Here is a 12,271-nt window from a genome sequence, read left to right on the forward strand (position 1 = left end):
TGGGAAGAGGGAAAAATTTTGCACAAAAAAATCACGCATTCGAGGTAAAACATAATTTTATCTATGTCCCCGTGCCAGTGTCCATAGTATTTCCATGAATTCTACGATCACAATCGAAGACACCGACGAAGAGGTGATTGATCTGGACTCAAGCCAAGATAACATCGTTGATACTGACAATGATCAAAGTGAATGTTCGATTGAGAAAAATTCGTTATCGAACAACAATGCGAGTAAGACGGATATAGCTAGTGAAAATGTAGAAAGTAATAGCAGCACGTTTAAAGCAGAAATTTGCGATAACACGAGTACATCGAAACCACTTTTTAAGGTTATATTTCGAGATGAAAATGTCTCAGGGTAAGAAATTGTTTCGTTTATTTATGGGAGGGCATGTTTATTTGTTTCTTTAAATAGTTTCTCATATAATTTTCAATAAATACTTATACGTATTACATAAATAATGTTACTTATTTATATATTTTTAACAATATATGTTAAATAAACACACGTGCGTTAAGATAATTGTTCCCCTGTGTTAATTTCATTATGACAGAGTTATATCGGTTATATACAACAAAATAAATTATGGTAATTCACAATTCGTTTTATAGATATATTTTATAGATATATGAGTGTTATACAAATGAAAATCTAAGTGTTTTCCAGTCTATGAAGTTGTTTGTTCTTGAGATAACTTGTATTTGCATTTCCTTTATTGAATTTTTAGGCATTATAGTAAAAGAATAAAAGAATTTCTAGAGGAATTAGTATCTTCCAAGATTAAAAGTCAAGAAAATGATAATGGTTTAACTTTAGAAATTTGGGATAATGATACTGATTCAACAAGTCAGTCTATTGAAATTACCACAAAAAGTGATGATAGTCAGGATATAATATGCGAAACATTGTTTACTGTAGATACACAGCCAAAACTTAAAGATGATTTTGATGTTCCAACTTATGGGAAGGTCTGTTTTTTTATTGTAATGTTCAATATTTACTTGTAGGAAGAAATATTTTAAATTCATTGTTCTTAACGTAATCAAAATATTTTCTAACTATTATTATTGCTAAAAATTTTAATATTGTGATACATACTATTTTAGAAATACGAAAATGTGTATGATAAAACAAAATCTGAATCAGATCCAAAACAAAATGATGGTTATGCACCAAAATTAATGTGTTTTAATTGTTCGGAAAATCATAACTTACGAGACTGTCCACATCCACGGAATCAAGCTAATATAGAAAAAAATCGAAAAAATCTTAAGGGAAATTTGAAAACTCTTAGATATCATTTGGAAGATGATCAAAAATTTGGTCATATGATTCCTGGTCAATTAAGTAACAATTTGCGTAGAGCACTAGGTCTCAAAGAAAATGAATTACCTAAACATATATACAGGTAATTAAAACTTGGGTACCCTCCAGGATGGTTAGAGGAAGCACGTTTACAGCATTCTGGTTTAACACTATTTAATTCTGATGGTGTTGCTGAAGGAGATCCTAATGATGAACCAGGAGTAGTTTTTGAAGCAGGAGACAAGGATCAGTATGATGTAAAGAAAATATATGATTTCCCTGGTTTTAATGTACCCCCTCCACCTGGTACTCGTGATGTAAGCAGCAGATAAAAAATTTTATGAAAGAATGTAATATATTTTTATGTCTAAATTTGTTGGAAACTTATTATAAATAATATAGGAATGTGGACAGTATTGGGTATCAAACATGCAGGATGTTAATAGCAAACAAAGAATGTTGCTACTGTTAAACGAAAAAAAAGCAGATGATGGATACAAAAGAAAAAAGCTCAAAATTTGCAATAGTGCAACTAAAGATAGTGCAGCACCAGTACCTAGTGAAATGGAAATTGATGATGCAGAAGGTACAATAATTGCTTATTTATGTTCTGAAGTTTATACATTATAAGATTAATCAAACATATACATTATAAAACACATATTTTGTATTTTACTAAACAGAAGGTATGGTAGAGAGCATACCTATTAATGGACTTTTTGTACCACCATTACCACCAGAATCTGTTGTAAGACCACCAGAGCCATCAGATCCACCATTACCTGTTGTAAAACCACCAGGGCCATCAGATCCACCATTACCTGTTGTAAGACCACCAGAGCCATCAGAACCACCAGAACCATCATTACCACAAGAAGAACCATCATTACCACAACCACAGACAATATCTGAAGACTCACATTCTCAAGAATTACCATTTTCTGAGTCACTAGTATGTATAAAGAAGTGTTACATCCACCTGCCGTTTCTACCAACATTAATCGTAAATAAGATGAAATATTTCCTTACAATGAATCGAGAGTCCAATAAAAGTTTTCATGATACAAAATATTACAGGAAGATAGCGCATCACCATCTTCACGAGCAAATTCTCCATCGTTGTCGGAGTTAGAAAATATAAAAAAGCGATTACTCGTAGAACTTCAAGAATCAAACTCAAATTCCGACGTTTCATCAAAAAGTAATTTGTCAAATTCAGTACCAAAATCTGACATGCCACCTTTCAACACTGAAACTACACCAGAATCAAATCGGATTCAACAAAATGAAGCAAATACAAGCTGTGGAAGTATAAAATCTGTTGACTTAGGCACACCTGTATTGCAAAGTACGTCTCCGTACAGTAAGTTGCCGTCATCTGATAAATTTTCAAAAAATATATGTGATATAATTAATTTTGAAAATCTGCCGGATTCAACTGGTAAGTACAAACAAATGACTGGAGTTTTGCGGAAAGTAAGAAATACAATGGCAAAACTTCAACAAGAATGATTATAAGTGTTTGATTAGAATTCATGATGTCAAAAAACATAGATTTGGCATACAGAAAAATGAGGAGGAATTCTAGTTTATTTATAAAGGTACATAGAAATAAATTTGATTCTATAAATTATATTTCAAATTAAAAATATCATTTTTAAATAGAAATATTTAATATGTAAACTAGAAAACGTATAACCAATACGTTTATTTTTTGTTATTATATTTAATTGTGTATTTTTCAAATTAGGAAGTATTTAACATATTTTAATTCTAATTACAAATTTTCTTCCTTAATTCATATTTTTTTAATCGACAAAGTTTCATTGATTTTCCATACTTTTAACAAATACATTAAAATTTATCAAATATTTTGTTTAAAATTTAGTAACACTTTTCACATAATCAACTTATGTGGGAGGGAAGCCTTGAAGTAAAATGCATTCGTCCTTTTAATTGGTCTTCCCACTTATGTCGCTAAAATAAAAAAAAGTTCATAATTTTTAACAAAATTTCATGATGTCTCACTTCTGAAAAGTACAAAGATATAGTATTTTTCTATTAATTAGTGGCAATTTCTCACATGATATATTGTAAATGAACAGAAACTATTTGATATTCAACAAAAAAATTTTGAATATTTTTGATTGAATTAGTTTGAATATTATTATGATCTTCACTTTTTCGCAATAAATCGCATAATTTGAAAGAAATATAGCCCAGTTTACTTCAGAATTGGCGAATATTTTTAGTCCTTGTACATACTCAAGTATGAATAATTAAAAGAATGTTACATAAATGAAATATATGCATTTAAAACATTTTTTAGTAATATATGTAATAATTAGTGTCTATGAACAATTTTTAATTTCCTTTTATTTATCACTAGTGGATGAAATCGAAATCATTGTTAATAAAGAATTTATTTTTTGCTATTTGTATATACAAATGGATTTTTAGTTTTAGATATCTACAGGAAGATCAATAATAGCAAAAAATTCACCAATTCTAAAGAACTCTGTATATATGTAAATAAAAAAGACGTTTTTATAATAATGATAAAAAGCTAATAATAGAAGCATTTTAATAATGTGCTTGAAATGTACACCTCTTATTCCCCTTTTAGAAAAGTCGTCTATTTCTAATACGATTGCATAATAAAGATTTCGAGTATAATAAAGAAAATTCGATGAAGACGATACTTTTCATACTTGCATAATTAAGTTGTCAATATATATGTTTACTTTCTTAAACAATTGACATTTAGCATGTAGTATTTGACATTTTAAATATTAATAGATTGTTAGAAAATAGTGTACTGACTCTACAAGACTCTTGTATTCTTAATTACACGTATTTTGATTTTGTAAAATGTAAAAACATTGAATGTATGTACGTTTGTAAATATTATTTCCTGTGATAATTAAGTATCATACATGAAGTTCAATCGCAGCGTATTTAAGCAAATGAAAGTGTATATTGTTATTTAGGTAGAAAATAATAATGCTGTATTTTTCAAAAAACAGAACATTAAAACTTTACCGACAGCTCACATCATTACAATGTCACAATCTATTTTTATAAAACGAAAGCAAGCAGGTGTAAATAACGTAGAATATAATGCATGACGTTTATTGTCGGAAATACCATGGAGGAATGTACAACAATAGTGGAAGAAATTAATTTATATTATAAATGTTTCATATCATATTCAACGCATAAAATCATTAAATTCTATTTTTAAATAATTTTTTGTACAGTAGTCATTAAAATTGAGATTCATACATTGTGAGTCCCGGTAATACAATTTAACTTTCCCATAGAAAATAATATCATCAGAATTGTATAAAATAATTTCACAAATTATTGGAAATTTTTAAAGATACTTAATGCTTTCACAATGAAGGAATTGATTGTAATACTGTTATATCTTGTTTTCCATCCCCATTATTCCCTTTAAAGAAACTATTAGAACATGGTGCTATCTTATTTCAGATAGTATTAATTAATACTTTTATGTCAGATGCAATCACCTTAACGACGTGATAAAAGAGTTTTCATTTTAGCTTAGTTATCGCAATTTCGGTATTGTTACTCAAACGATGCACGTTCGTAAAAAAGTCCATATTCAATAGCCTGTAATATGATATCAGTGATTCAATTTGACTGTTTTATTCATATATCATATTTGACGAAAATATTCTCACAGAATTTTTGTTACATACACTTCTGGTATGCGTTAATAATTTAAGACTGAGTGAAAGCGAGGGAGAGAAGCTGGTTATTTATTTAAAATTATAATACTTTTCAAAGGTGTTTAGGGAAATTACATTTTTCTTAAGAATTAGATAAAACAATTATTACAATTATACAATTAATTACAATTACAATTTTACAATTATAATAATTATTCTTTCCACTCCCTCTTTTTTCGTAATTCCAGGACATTCTACAATGAAAACTTACACGACAAAATTATCATATTGCCTTCTTATTGCGCTGTCGGTGGTGGTGCAGGAGGATGATCACCGTTCGAATCCTAAAAATATCATTTCAAATATGCAATGAAATCCTGATAAGATAAAAAGAATTAATAGAATTAAATGAAGTGGTGTAGTACTTACGCGTTCGTTATCTCGATCTTTAGCAGTATTGGTCCTCAACTGACGAAGAGAGTTTGGTCTCAGAACGTACATAATAAGAGCAAATGCGATTATTAAGAAAGTCATGAGAAAATTTGAGGACGACGAAGTTTCGGGTGATAACGGTACTGAAAAATGGATGAATGATACAAATTAAAAGTTCTATTAAAAAGATTAGCATTGTTAATTGAGAATAAGAATATTTACATCGTGACATACTAAGGCACTCGCTGTCCGTGCAGTAGCTTTGCCTCTGCCGCAACTAGAACAATAAAATATTATTCGTTAAATATTTATGTCACTGGTAGATGTTTTTAAATACATGAAAGATATTCTAAAATATCTAGTATGAGAAACATAAAAGAGAAGAATATTTTGCAATTATAAAATATTTGCGAAAAAATCTGCGACGTGAAACAAATTCTTGTAAAATCACTTACTGCGACAAATTTTTGCAGATCGAATAGAAACGGAGTATTGCACTAATCGGCGCATAAAGGACAGCTTATATTAAACAGTATCATATTAGTCCCTAAATATCTAAATTATTGCGAAACAATCAACTGATCCTTATTCATTTTTCCTACCCAATTCAAACAAGTTGTAAGTTCTAAATGGACACGAGCTACGTCATCAATCTATAGAATATCTCTAACACTTGTTTCGACTAAAGAGGAATTATTGAAAACTGATACCTTACAAACACTAGATAATGCGTATTGACAAATCTTGATCTAACAGGTTGTGAAAGAAGGCCTATTTTTCGACGGAAATCGTCGCCACTTACGATAGAAAGCAGTTGCATAGCCAGTTCATGATTCCATATCGATTCACATATATCTAATCCTTCGTCGGCCATTGCGAAATCTATGTCTGAAATTGAAATAATGATTATAATATAAGTATACCATATATGGAAAGAGATACACGTTACAAGTCGTGCTCGTAATTACGTTTATGTCGTACCAACCATTCTAAAGGATACTATGAATACATACTAGATTTTCAGGTTCAAGCAATGTATATTCGTAATACTCATAAATGAATAATGATGTGTAATTCGGTGGCTATACATTGATTCAAAACGTTAGATCTTGTGCTCGTTTGAGGCACAATATCGAAAACGGCAGGAAATACATGATATATACATATCGCGAATGTGTTAGTCATAAGGTAAAATTACTCTGTATAGTTACATTATTCGCGATAATATTAGTCTAACGATACTCGTAAAGTACATGAAAATTTTAGAACTACGATAGCACGAAAAATTCAGATATGCTAACATATTCGCGCCGTTTATATTAACACATATTGTAACATATAAATATCAGTATGTAAAAATTAAAATATTGGTAAAAATATCAGAAAACTTGTTTCACGTTATTAGTAATCCTAATTTATACTAAAATGTATATTACAATGTTTAACTAGATTCATAAAAAGTATTTTCTATGTTTTCAATAAATATCGTTCCTTATTCAAAGTGACATATTTCGGTGCATGTTTGGTAATTGTATTCGTATAAAAGACGCGTAGAATATGTACACATATGTGTTCGTCCAGTTATTTAAGGGTTAGTTTTTTTAATTTTATTTTCTCGTAGATTAAGAACTATATTCTGAAATTAATTATTCCATTCAAAATGGCAGGTCAAGTGGTTAAAGTCACATAAAAGGATAATTTCGTTCAATGGGTACGAACAGCTGTGTTTACGTGTACTACGTTACACTAAAAATGTAACACAGATGGAACGCAATCATGAAAATATCATTCATTGAATAACATTTCGTAGAACAAAATTAAAAAAAATATCGATATAGTTAAAGAAAATAATAATCGAACAACGATTGACGATTAAATATCATTCACAATTTATTGACATTACTGCCAAATGAAAAAATAGTACAGCAATCAAATGAGAATCGTGAAGAATAAGAATCACTTAACGAAAAATAATATTTCATACTTTACCCCTCTGCAAAAAAAAATGGAAGACCGTGCGATCGAAAATAATTACTGTTTTCACGCTCTACTATTTGACACTGCAACAAAATAAGTATCTACACCGTATTTACATTCAACGCGAATCAGCCATTGCGCTCGTCCTGTTGTATCTCGAATGTCGTACTCCAGAAGTGACAAATTGGCGGCCCGCGGGCCGCATGTGGCCCATGCCCCTACTTACTTGGTCCGCAGCAATGTAGGGGAGCGGTCCCCTCCACATCGATTTCTTCGATCGGAGATGACGAGTTTCTTCTGCTGCCGATTCCCCCACTACACACAAATTAGTTCTCACTCTACGCATCTTCCTTTAGTGTGTTTCTCGCGGCGAGGAAAAAGTGATAAGGGAAGGTGCACAGAGTAGGAACTAATTTCCTTGGTGGGGGAATAGTCAAAGTGGGAGAGCATTTTGTGCGGTCAGCGACGGGAAAGAAGTTCGTCACCCCTGTCGTAGTCCAATATTCAAGCTGAACTTTCATTGGTGTATTTCACGGTTATACACCATACTACATACAACTTGGTGCTTGACAATTGGTTATCTGCACCAAATGCTTGCATGTTGCACAAAATTCAATGGTTTAAAGCTTTTAATTCAAGTTGTAGTTTTAAATCCTATTCATATTTTTTGAGTGCATATTAACTTGTCAAATTATGAACAAAGATTACTTTAGAATAACTGATTGTTTATACGCAAAAATTTATATTTTATTTAACATTTTGTATTTTTTAATTTACATTTTATATACAAATCAAAAACGCTGTATAATATGGTGATTTATAATTTAATTTTTAAGTAATGTACAATAGATAAGTTTGGTATATTTCATTGCAAGGAACTCTATGAGTACAGATATTCTGATCATAACATTTAATTGACTGTGTGTATAATAGTATGTTAACATTATCCCAATTCTAAGTCTTGAATCTGAAATATAATTATATAATATAAAAAAGAAATAAAATACAATTATTATTCATAAAGACATAAATAATAATTATACATACCTCTTGCACTTTTTGCATTTCTTGCGTTAGCAAATTATCCAGTATTTCCTGAAATCTTTGCCTCAATTTAACGTTTTCAATATTAGCAATTTCAATTTCTTGTTGCTGTCTTCTTTGCCGCAGTTCAGCTAATTCCGCGTGCAAAGTTGCGAGACGTGTTTGTAACGAATCTATAATAATTGCTTATTAAATATATGCATAAAAGATATAAATTTCATGTAGTTATAAATTACAATACCTTTTGATGCAGGAGCAGGTGACTCTGAGAAGTTATCTGAAATGATATATTCTGAATGGAATTGTTCAACTTTAGGTCCTTTTGATGGGGACACGTCTTCCGGTTTTTCTGCTTCTGCTTCCATATTATTATCATTTTGGAACATTTCTTTGCTAAATTCCGTAACAAGATTACTATTTGTTGCTGTATTGTTGTCAGACCTTTCTGAATATGTGACCTGCATGGAATTAGAGTCTGATACTCTACTGTCTGCAGAAAGTCGACTATTTTCATCCAATTCCATTACATTTATGTTTGCTTCTTCATCATCATCTTCACTATCACTTACAGGTTCACCAAATATATCATGTTCCGCTATAAATTAAATATGGAGATATTTTATTTAGTGATTACATTACTTTTATATTTTTATTTGTATTACTTACCAACATCAAGACTTTGAGAAGTATTCCCATTAATACTTTCTCTTTTAGTCTTCACTGTACCAGATGATGAAACTTTACTTGGTTTTGATTGATCCTCATCTTCACATATTACTTCCCACTTAACATTAACTGCATCATTATCTACCCTTAATAAACGTTTTACTTCCTTCTCAATTTCTGGAGCTTCTACATATTTCTTCTTTAAGGTTTTCCTAAATCTTCTGCGTCTCACATTTTTAGCAGGAGGGGTTATACCATGTGGCCATAAAAATTTCTTGTCCACTTTATTAGGGTCCTTTTTCTTCTGTCTAACTGGAGATTCTTCATCTGTAGTAGTATGATCATCTTCTTCCTTACATGACATATATCAGCAGTTTTATAGAAACTTTTATTGTCAATGGTTTTCAAGGATTCTACAATTGTTGGCAAGTCAACAACCTATATTTATAAGATTTATAATTTAGAGCATGTTTTTCTATTATTAAATAATATTCATGTACGAATAAAGTCAAGAATATATTAATTTTACCTTGCCATGAAGTAGCCAATGATCAAATCTGGCCTCACCATAACGCATATCATTTTCCAATTTTATATTCAGCCTATCTTTCAGAGGTAATCCACTGCGTAATGTTTCTCGTAAAACTCGTGCCGGTTCCTTAAAAAAGTAAATCACTTGTTACAGTTGCGTTTGACATTTTATTTGTTTCATAACCTCAAATAACTCCCATTAAAACTAAACAAAAAATTAACTTACCGGTGGTAAACGTAAAATAAATTGACTTTCCAACTCCACCTGAGGTTCACTGCGATTTTTATAATCCGTATTCGGATGACGATTCATGTTCCCTTAAAATTATATTCAAAATTAACAAAATTGAAATATTTATATTTAAAAATTGTTACAAATTTTAGTGCGTTATGTCTTAAGTATTTCTAAAACAATCGGTACATAATAAATCGAATCTACAAATATTAAATAAAATCTAAACAATTGCATCCTTTTTTACCCAGAAGTTCGTAAACAATAACTTTACTGAAGTAACTACGAAATGAACGTACAAATTGAAGTCAGTACATTTTGTAACAAATAATGTAATAATAATAAAAAGCAATTAAATATAGACAAAAAGTCGCTTTTAAGCGATTAAAAGAAAAATCTGATCGAAAGAAATTATTTAATTTATTAAATTATTTTGAAAAAACCGAGAAAAGGGTTCTCATTTGTAATGACGTCAGTTATGACGTAATGACTAACCACTGTTCAGTCTGTTCAATGTAAAAGAATATAGATAGCGTTTCTTTTAGATTTTGCTTAGTTCGGCTTTGAACGCTGCGTTTGAACGCATCGGTTTAGATATTTAATATAACTTCCATTTTTAATAACTGCATCATATCTTATAGAAAATCTATTTCTGTAATATCTATTTCATTAGTGCAACGTAATATGTGAAGATACACATGGGCATCAATAAATTCCGGTAAATAAGTTCGTAAACACGATATTCGAATTAATAATCGACATAATTGGACTATTCGTATAGTTAAAAATAATTCTTATCTTTTTTTTCAATGATATCAGCAGTATAAGTACATTGTGCACTTACATTAATAATTCTGATCCATCGAAGCAATATTCACTCGCAAATTTCCGAAATTATTTTCGATAAATTATACTACATTTATAGTTGGGCACAGTGAAATACTTGGCAGATAATTTTAAACGAAACATACTTTTACTTTCATTTAATATTTCATTGATCAATTGAATAATGAATTTGATTGGATGGTATTAATGTGCATAATTGTTTCGATGTTACAATAGAAAGCATCATGTTATTTCAAGGGGCAATTCTCGTTCATTAAATGTTCACGCTTCATCGCCTTTACGTCAATAATTGAGAATGCACCTGCGATGTTTTATGCGTCGTACATTTTTAATTGTGAATAACTTAGCAAATCCATATGTTTATAGTTAAGCTATAACAGTAAGTGATCAATGGAACATCGGTCTTCGCGCTCGCGCCGTCGTACTTCTGACGTCCATGTATATCGTTTTCCTTTCTTCGAATGTTTGTAATTACATCAGTGAAAAACCGTTCAATTCGTAAAGTGCATCAAACTCGAGAATTTTTATCTCATGTATAATGGTGAACATAACATTTGCTTCTTCGTTCGTTACACCTTCCACTTCGTGTAATTAATCACCGTAACACACGAGTTTTAACAGGGCAAACAATTGTTTGAAATCAGGTACGTTGTGATTGATTTATATAATACTTTTTTGTATAGTTTGCGACGTATAATTTACCTTGACAGTAAAATTATTCACGTAGTTCCCAGAGCATGCCGGGTTAATAAATGGGAATGTAAATACATTTTGCGTATTACTTAACATTTTTTTTTTAACTTTACCTGAACAATTTTTATTACTCGTTATAGTACTTGTTTTGCAAAAAATACGCCAGATAAAGTAGTATTGATATTTAAGTATCATTACATAGCACTTCACAATGACATGCATTATCTCTTGTATTCACTATTATGATTTGTGTCATTTTTTTAATCTTAGTAATTATGTACTATCAATTAATATAATCATTTTTCATTTATGTTGTATATATTTATTTGTGTGTGTTACAGTTAGCTGTCTATAAATATCAATATTATAAAACATCTGTTTCTAATTCTGTTATAACATTATGTGATAAGTTTATTAAGATTATGACATATTTTTAATGTGATAGATCCATAATGATTTCCCAACCAATTGTGGTTCCTGGAGGTGAACATCGATCCCAATCAGAAAGTCAGTCTATGTCTGTTGGGAGTACTTCTGATTCCTTCAAGACTACGACACCACCAAATGTTAGCAGATCACTTAGTAATCGTAAGTATTATTTAAATCTCATGATTTTAAACTGCTATTGTTATGTTATTAAAAATAAATGTATTGTGGAAGTTTAAAGAAATATTGATAGATCATAAAAGTAATTATAAAGGAATGTTATTTGTAGGTATTAATGTAGTTGTATACTTATGTAATAATTATATGCGAATTACATATTTGGTTTTAGAAAAGGCAAATATGAAATAATTTTTATATTATAAGTTAATGAATATTTGCATTTTTATATTATACTTTTATG

At 30.0% G+C, this 12,271-nt stretch overlaps 4 protein-coding genes across 5 annotated transcripts in view; 2 read left to right on the forward strand and 2 right to left on the reverse strand.

Annotated features, from left to right (window-relative positions):
• The first annotated feature begins 35 nt into the window (after positions 1 to 35).
• Positions 36 to 2,881, forward strand: LOC108570731 (zinc finger CCHC domain-containing protein 8 homolog). The gene is given in 6 exon segments (XM_017932635.1): positions 36 to 360; positions 731 to 971; positions 1,110 to 1,625; positions 1,711 to 1,894; positions 1,992 to 2,260; positions 2,386 to 2,881. Coding segments are annotated over 6 exon segments (1,911 nt in total). The 5' UTR covers positions 36 to 94; the 3' UTR covers positions 2,821 to 2,881.
• Positions 2,882 to 5,166: 2,285 nt separating this feature from the next.
• On the reverse strand, positions 5,167 to 7,622 carry LOC108570741 (small integral membrane protein 14). Of its 2 annotated transcripts, none has more exons than XM_017932646.1 (5): positions 7,529 to 7,565; positions 6,238 to 6,323; positions 5,658 to 5,712; positions 5,433 to 5,578; positions 5,167 to 5,347 (listed from the first exon to the last, which is right to left on the reverse strand). In XM_017932646.1, exons 2-5 carry the CDS (start codon positions 6,307 to 6,309, stop codon positions 5,300 to 5,302), a joined length of 321 nt encoding a protein of 106 aa, XP_017788135.1. In that variant the 5' UTR covers positions 6,310 to 6,323; positions 7,529 to 7,565; the 3' UTR covers positions 5,167 to 5,299. The 2 variants fall into 2 exon arrangements, with proteins under 2 accessions (XP_017788135.1, XP_017788134.1); XM_017932645.1 differs by having other exon boundaries at positions 5,168 to 5,347; positions 7,425 to 7,622.
• A 654-nt stretch (positions 7,623 to 8,276) lies between these two features.
• Positions 8,277 to 10,206, reverse strand: LOC108570737 (transcription initiation factor TFIID subunit 7). The gene is given in 8 exon segments (XM_017932640.1): positions 8,277 to 8,379; positions 8,460 to 8,629; positions 8,698 to 9,051; positions 9,123 to 9,482; positions 9,485 to 9,560; positions 9,652 to 9,780; positions 9,880 to 9,971; positions 10,133 to 10,206. Coding segments are annotated over 7 exon segments (1,200 nt in total). The 5' UTR covers positions 9,967 to 9,971; positions 10,133 to 10,206; the 3' UTR covers positions 8,277 to 8,355.
• Positions 10,207 to 10,456: 250 nt separating this feature from the next.
• Positions 10,457 to 12,271, forward strand: part of LOC108570699 (oxysterol-binding protein-related protein 8) — a 10,458-nt gene continuing 8,643 nt past the window's right edge. Inside the window, 2 exon segments of the mRNA XM_017932593.1 lie at positions 10,457 to 10,603; positions 11,870 to 12,012. Of these exon segments, the coding sequence (XP_017788082.1) occupies positions 10,584 to 10,603; positions 11,870 to 12,012 (163 nt within the window). The 5' untranslated portion in view covers positions 10,457 to 10,583.

Source organism: Habropoda laboriosa, unplaced genomic scaffold (genome assembly GCF_001263275.1).
Source record: "Habropoda laboriosa isolate 0110345459 unplaced genomic scaffold, ASM126327v1 scaffold87, whole genome shotgun sequence".
Taxonomy (NCBI): domain Eukaryota; kingdom Metazoa; phylum Arthropoda; class Insecta; order Hymenoptera; family Apidae; genus Habropoda; species Habropoda laboriosa.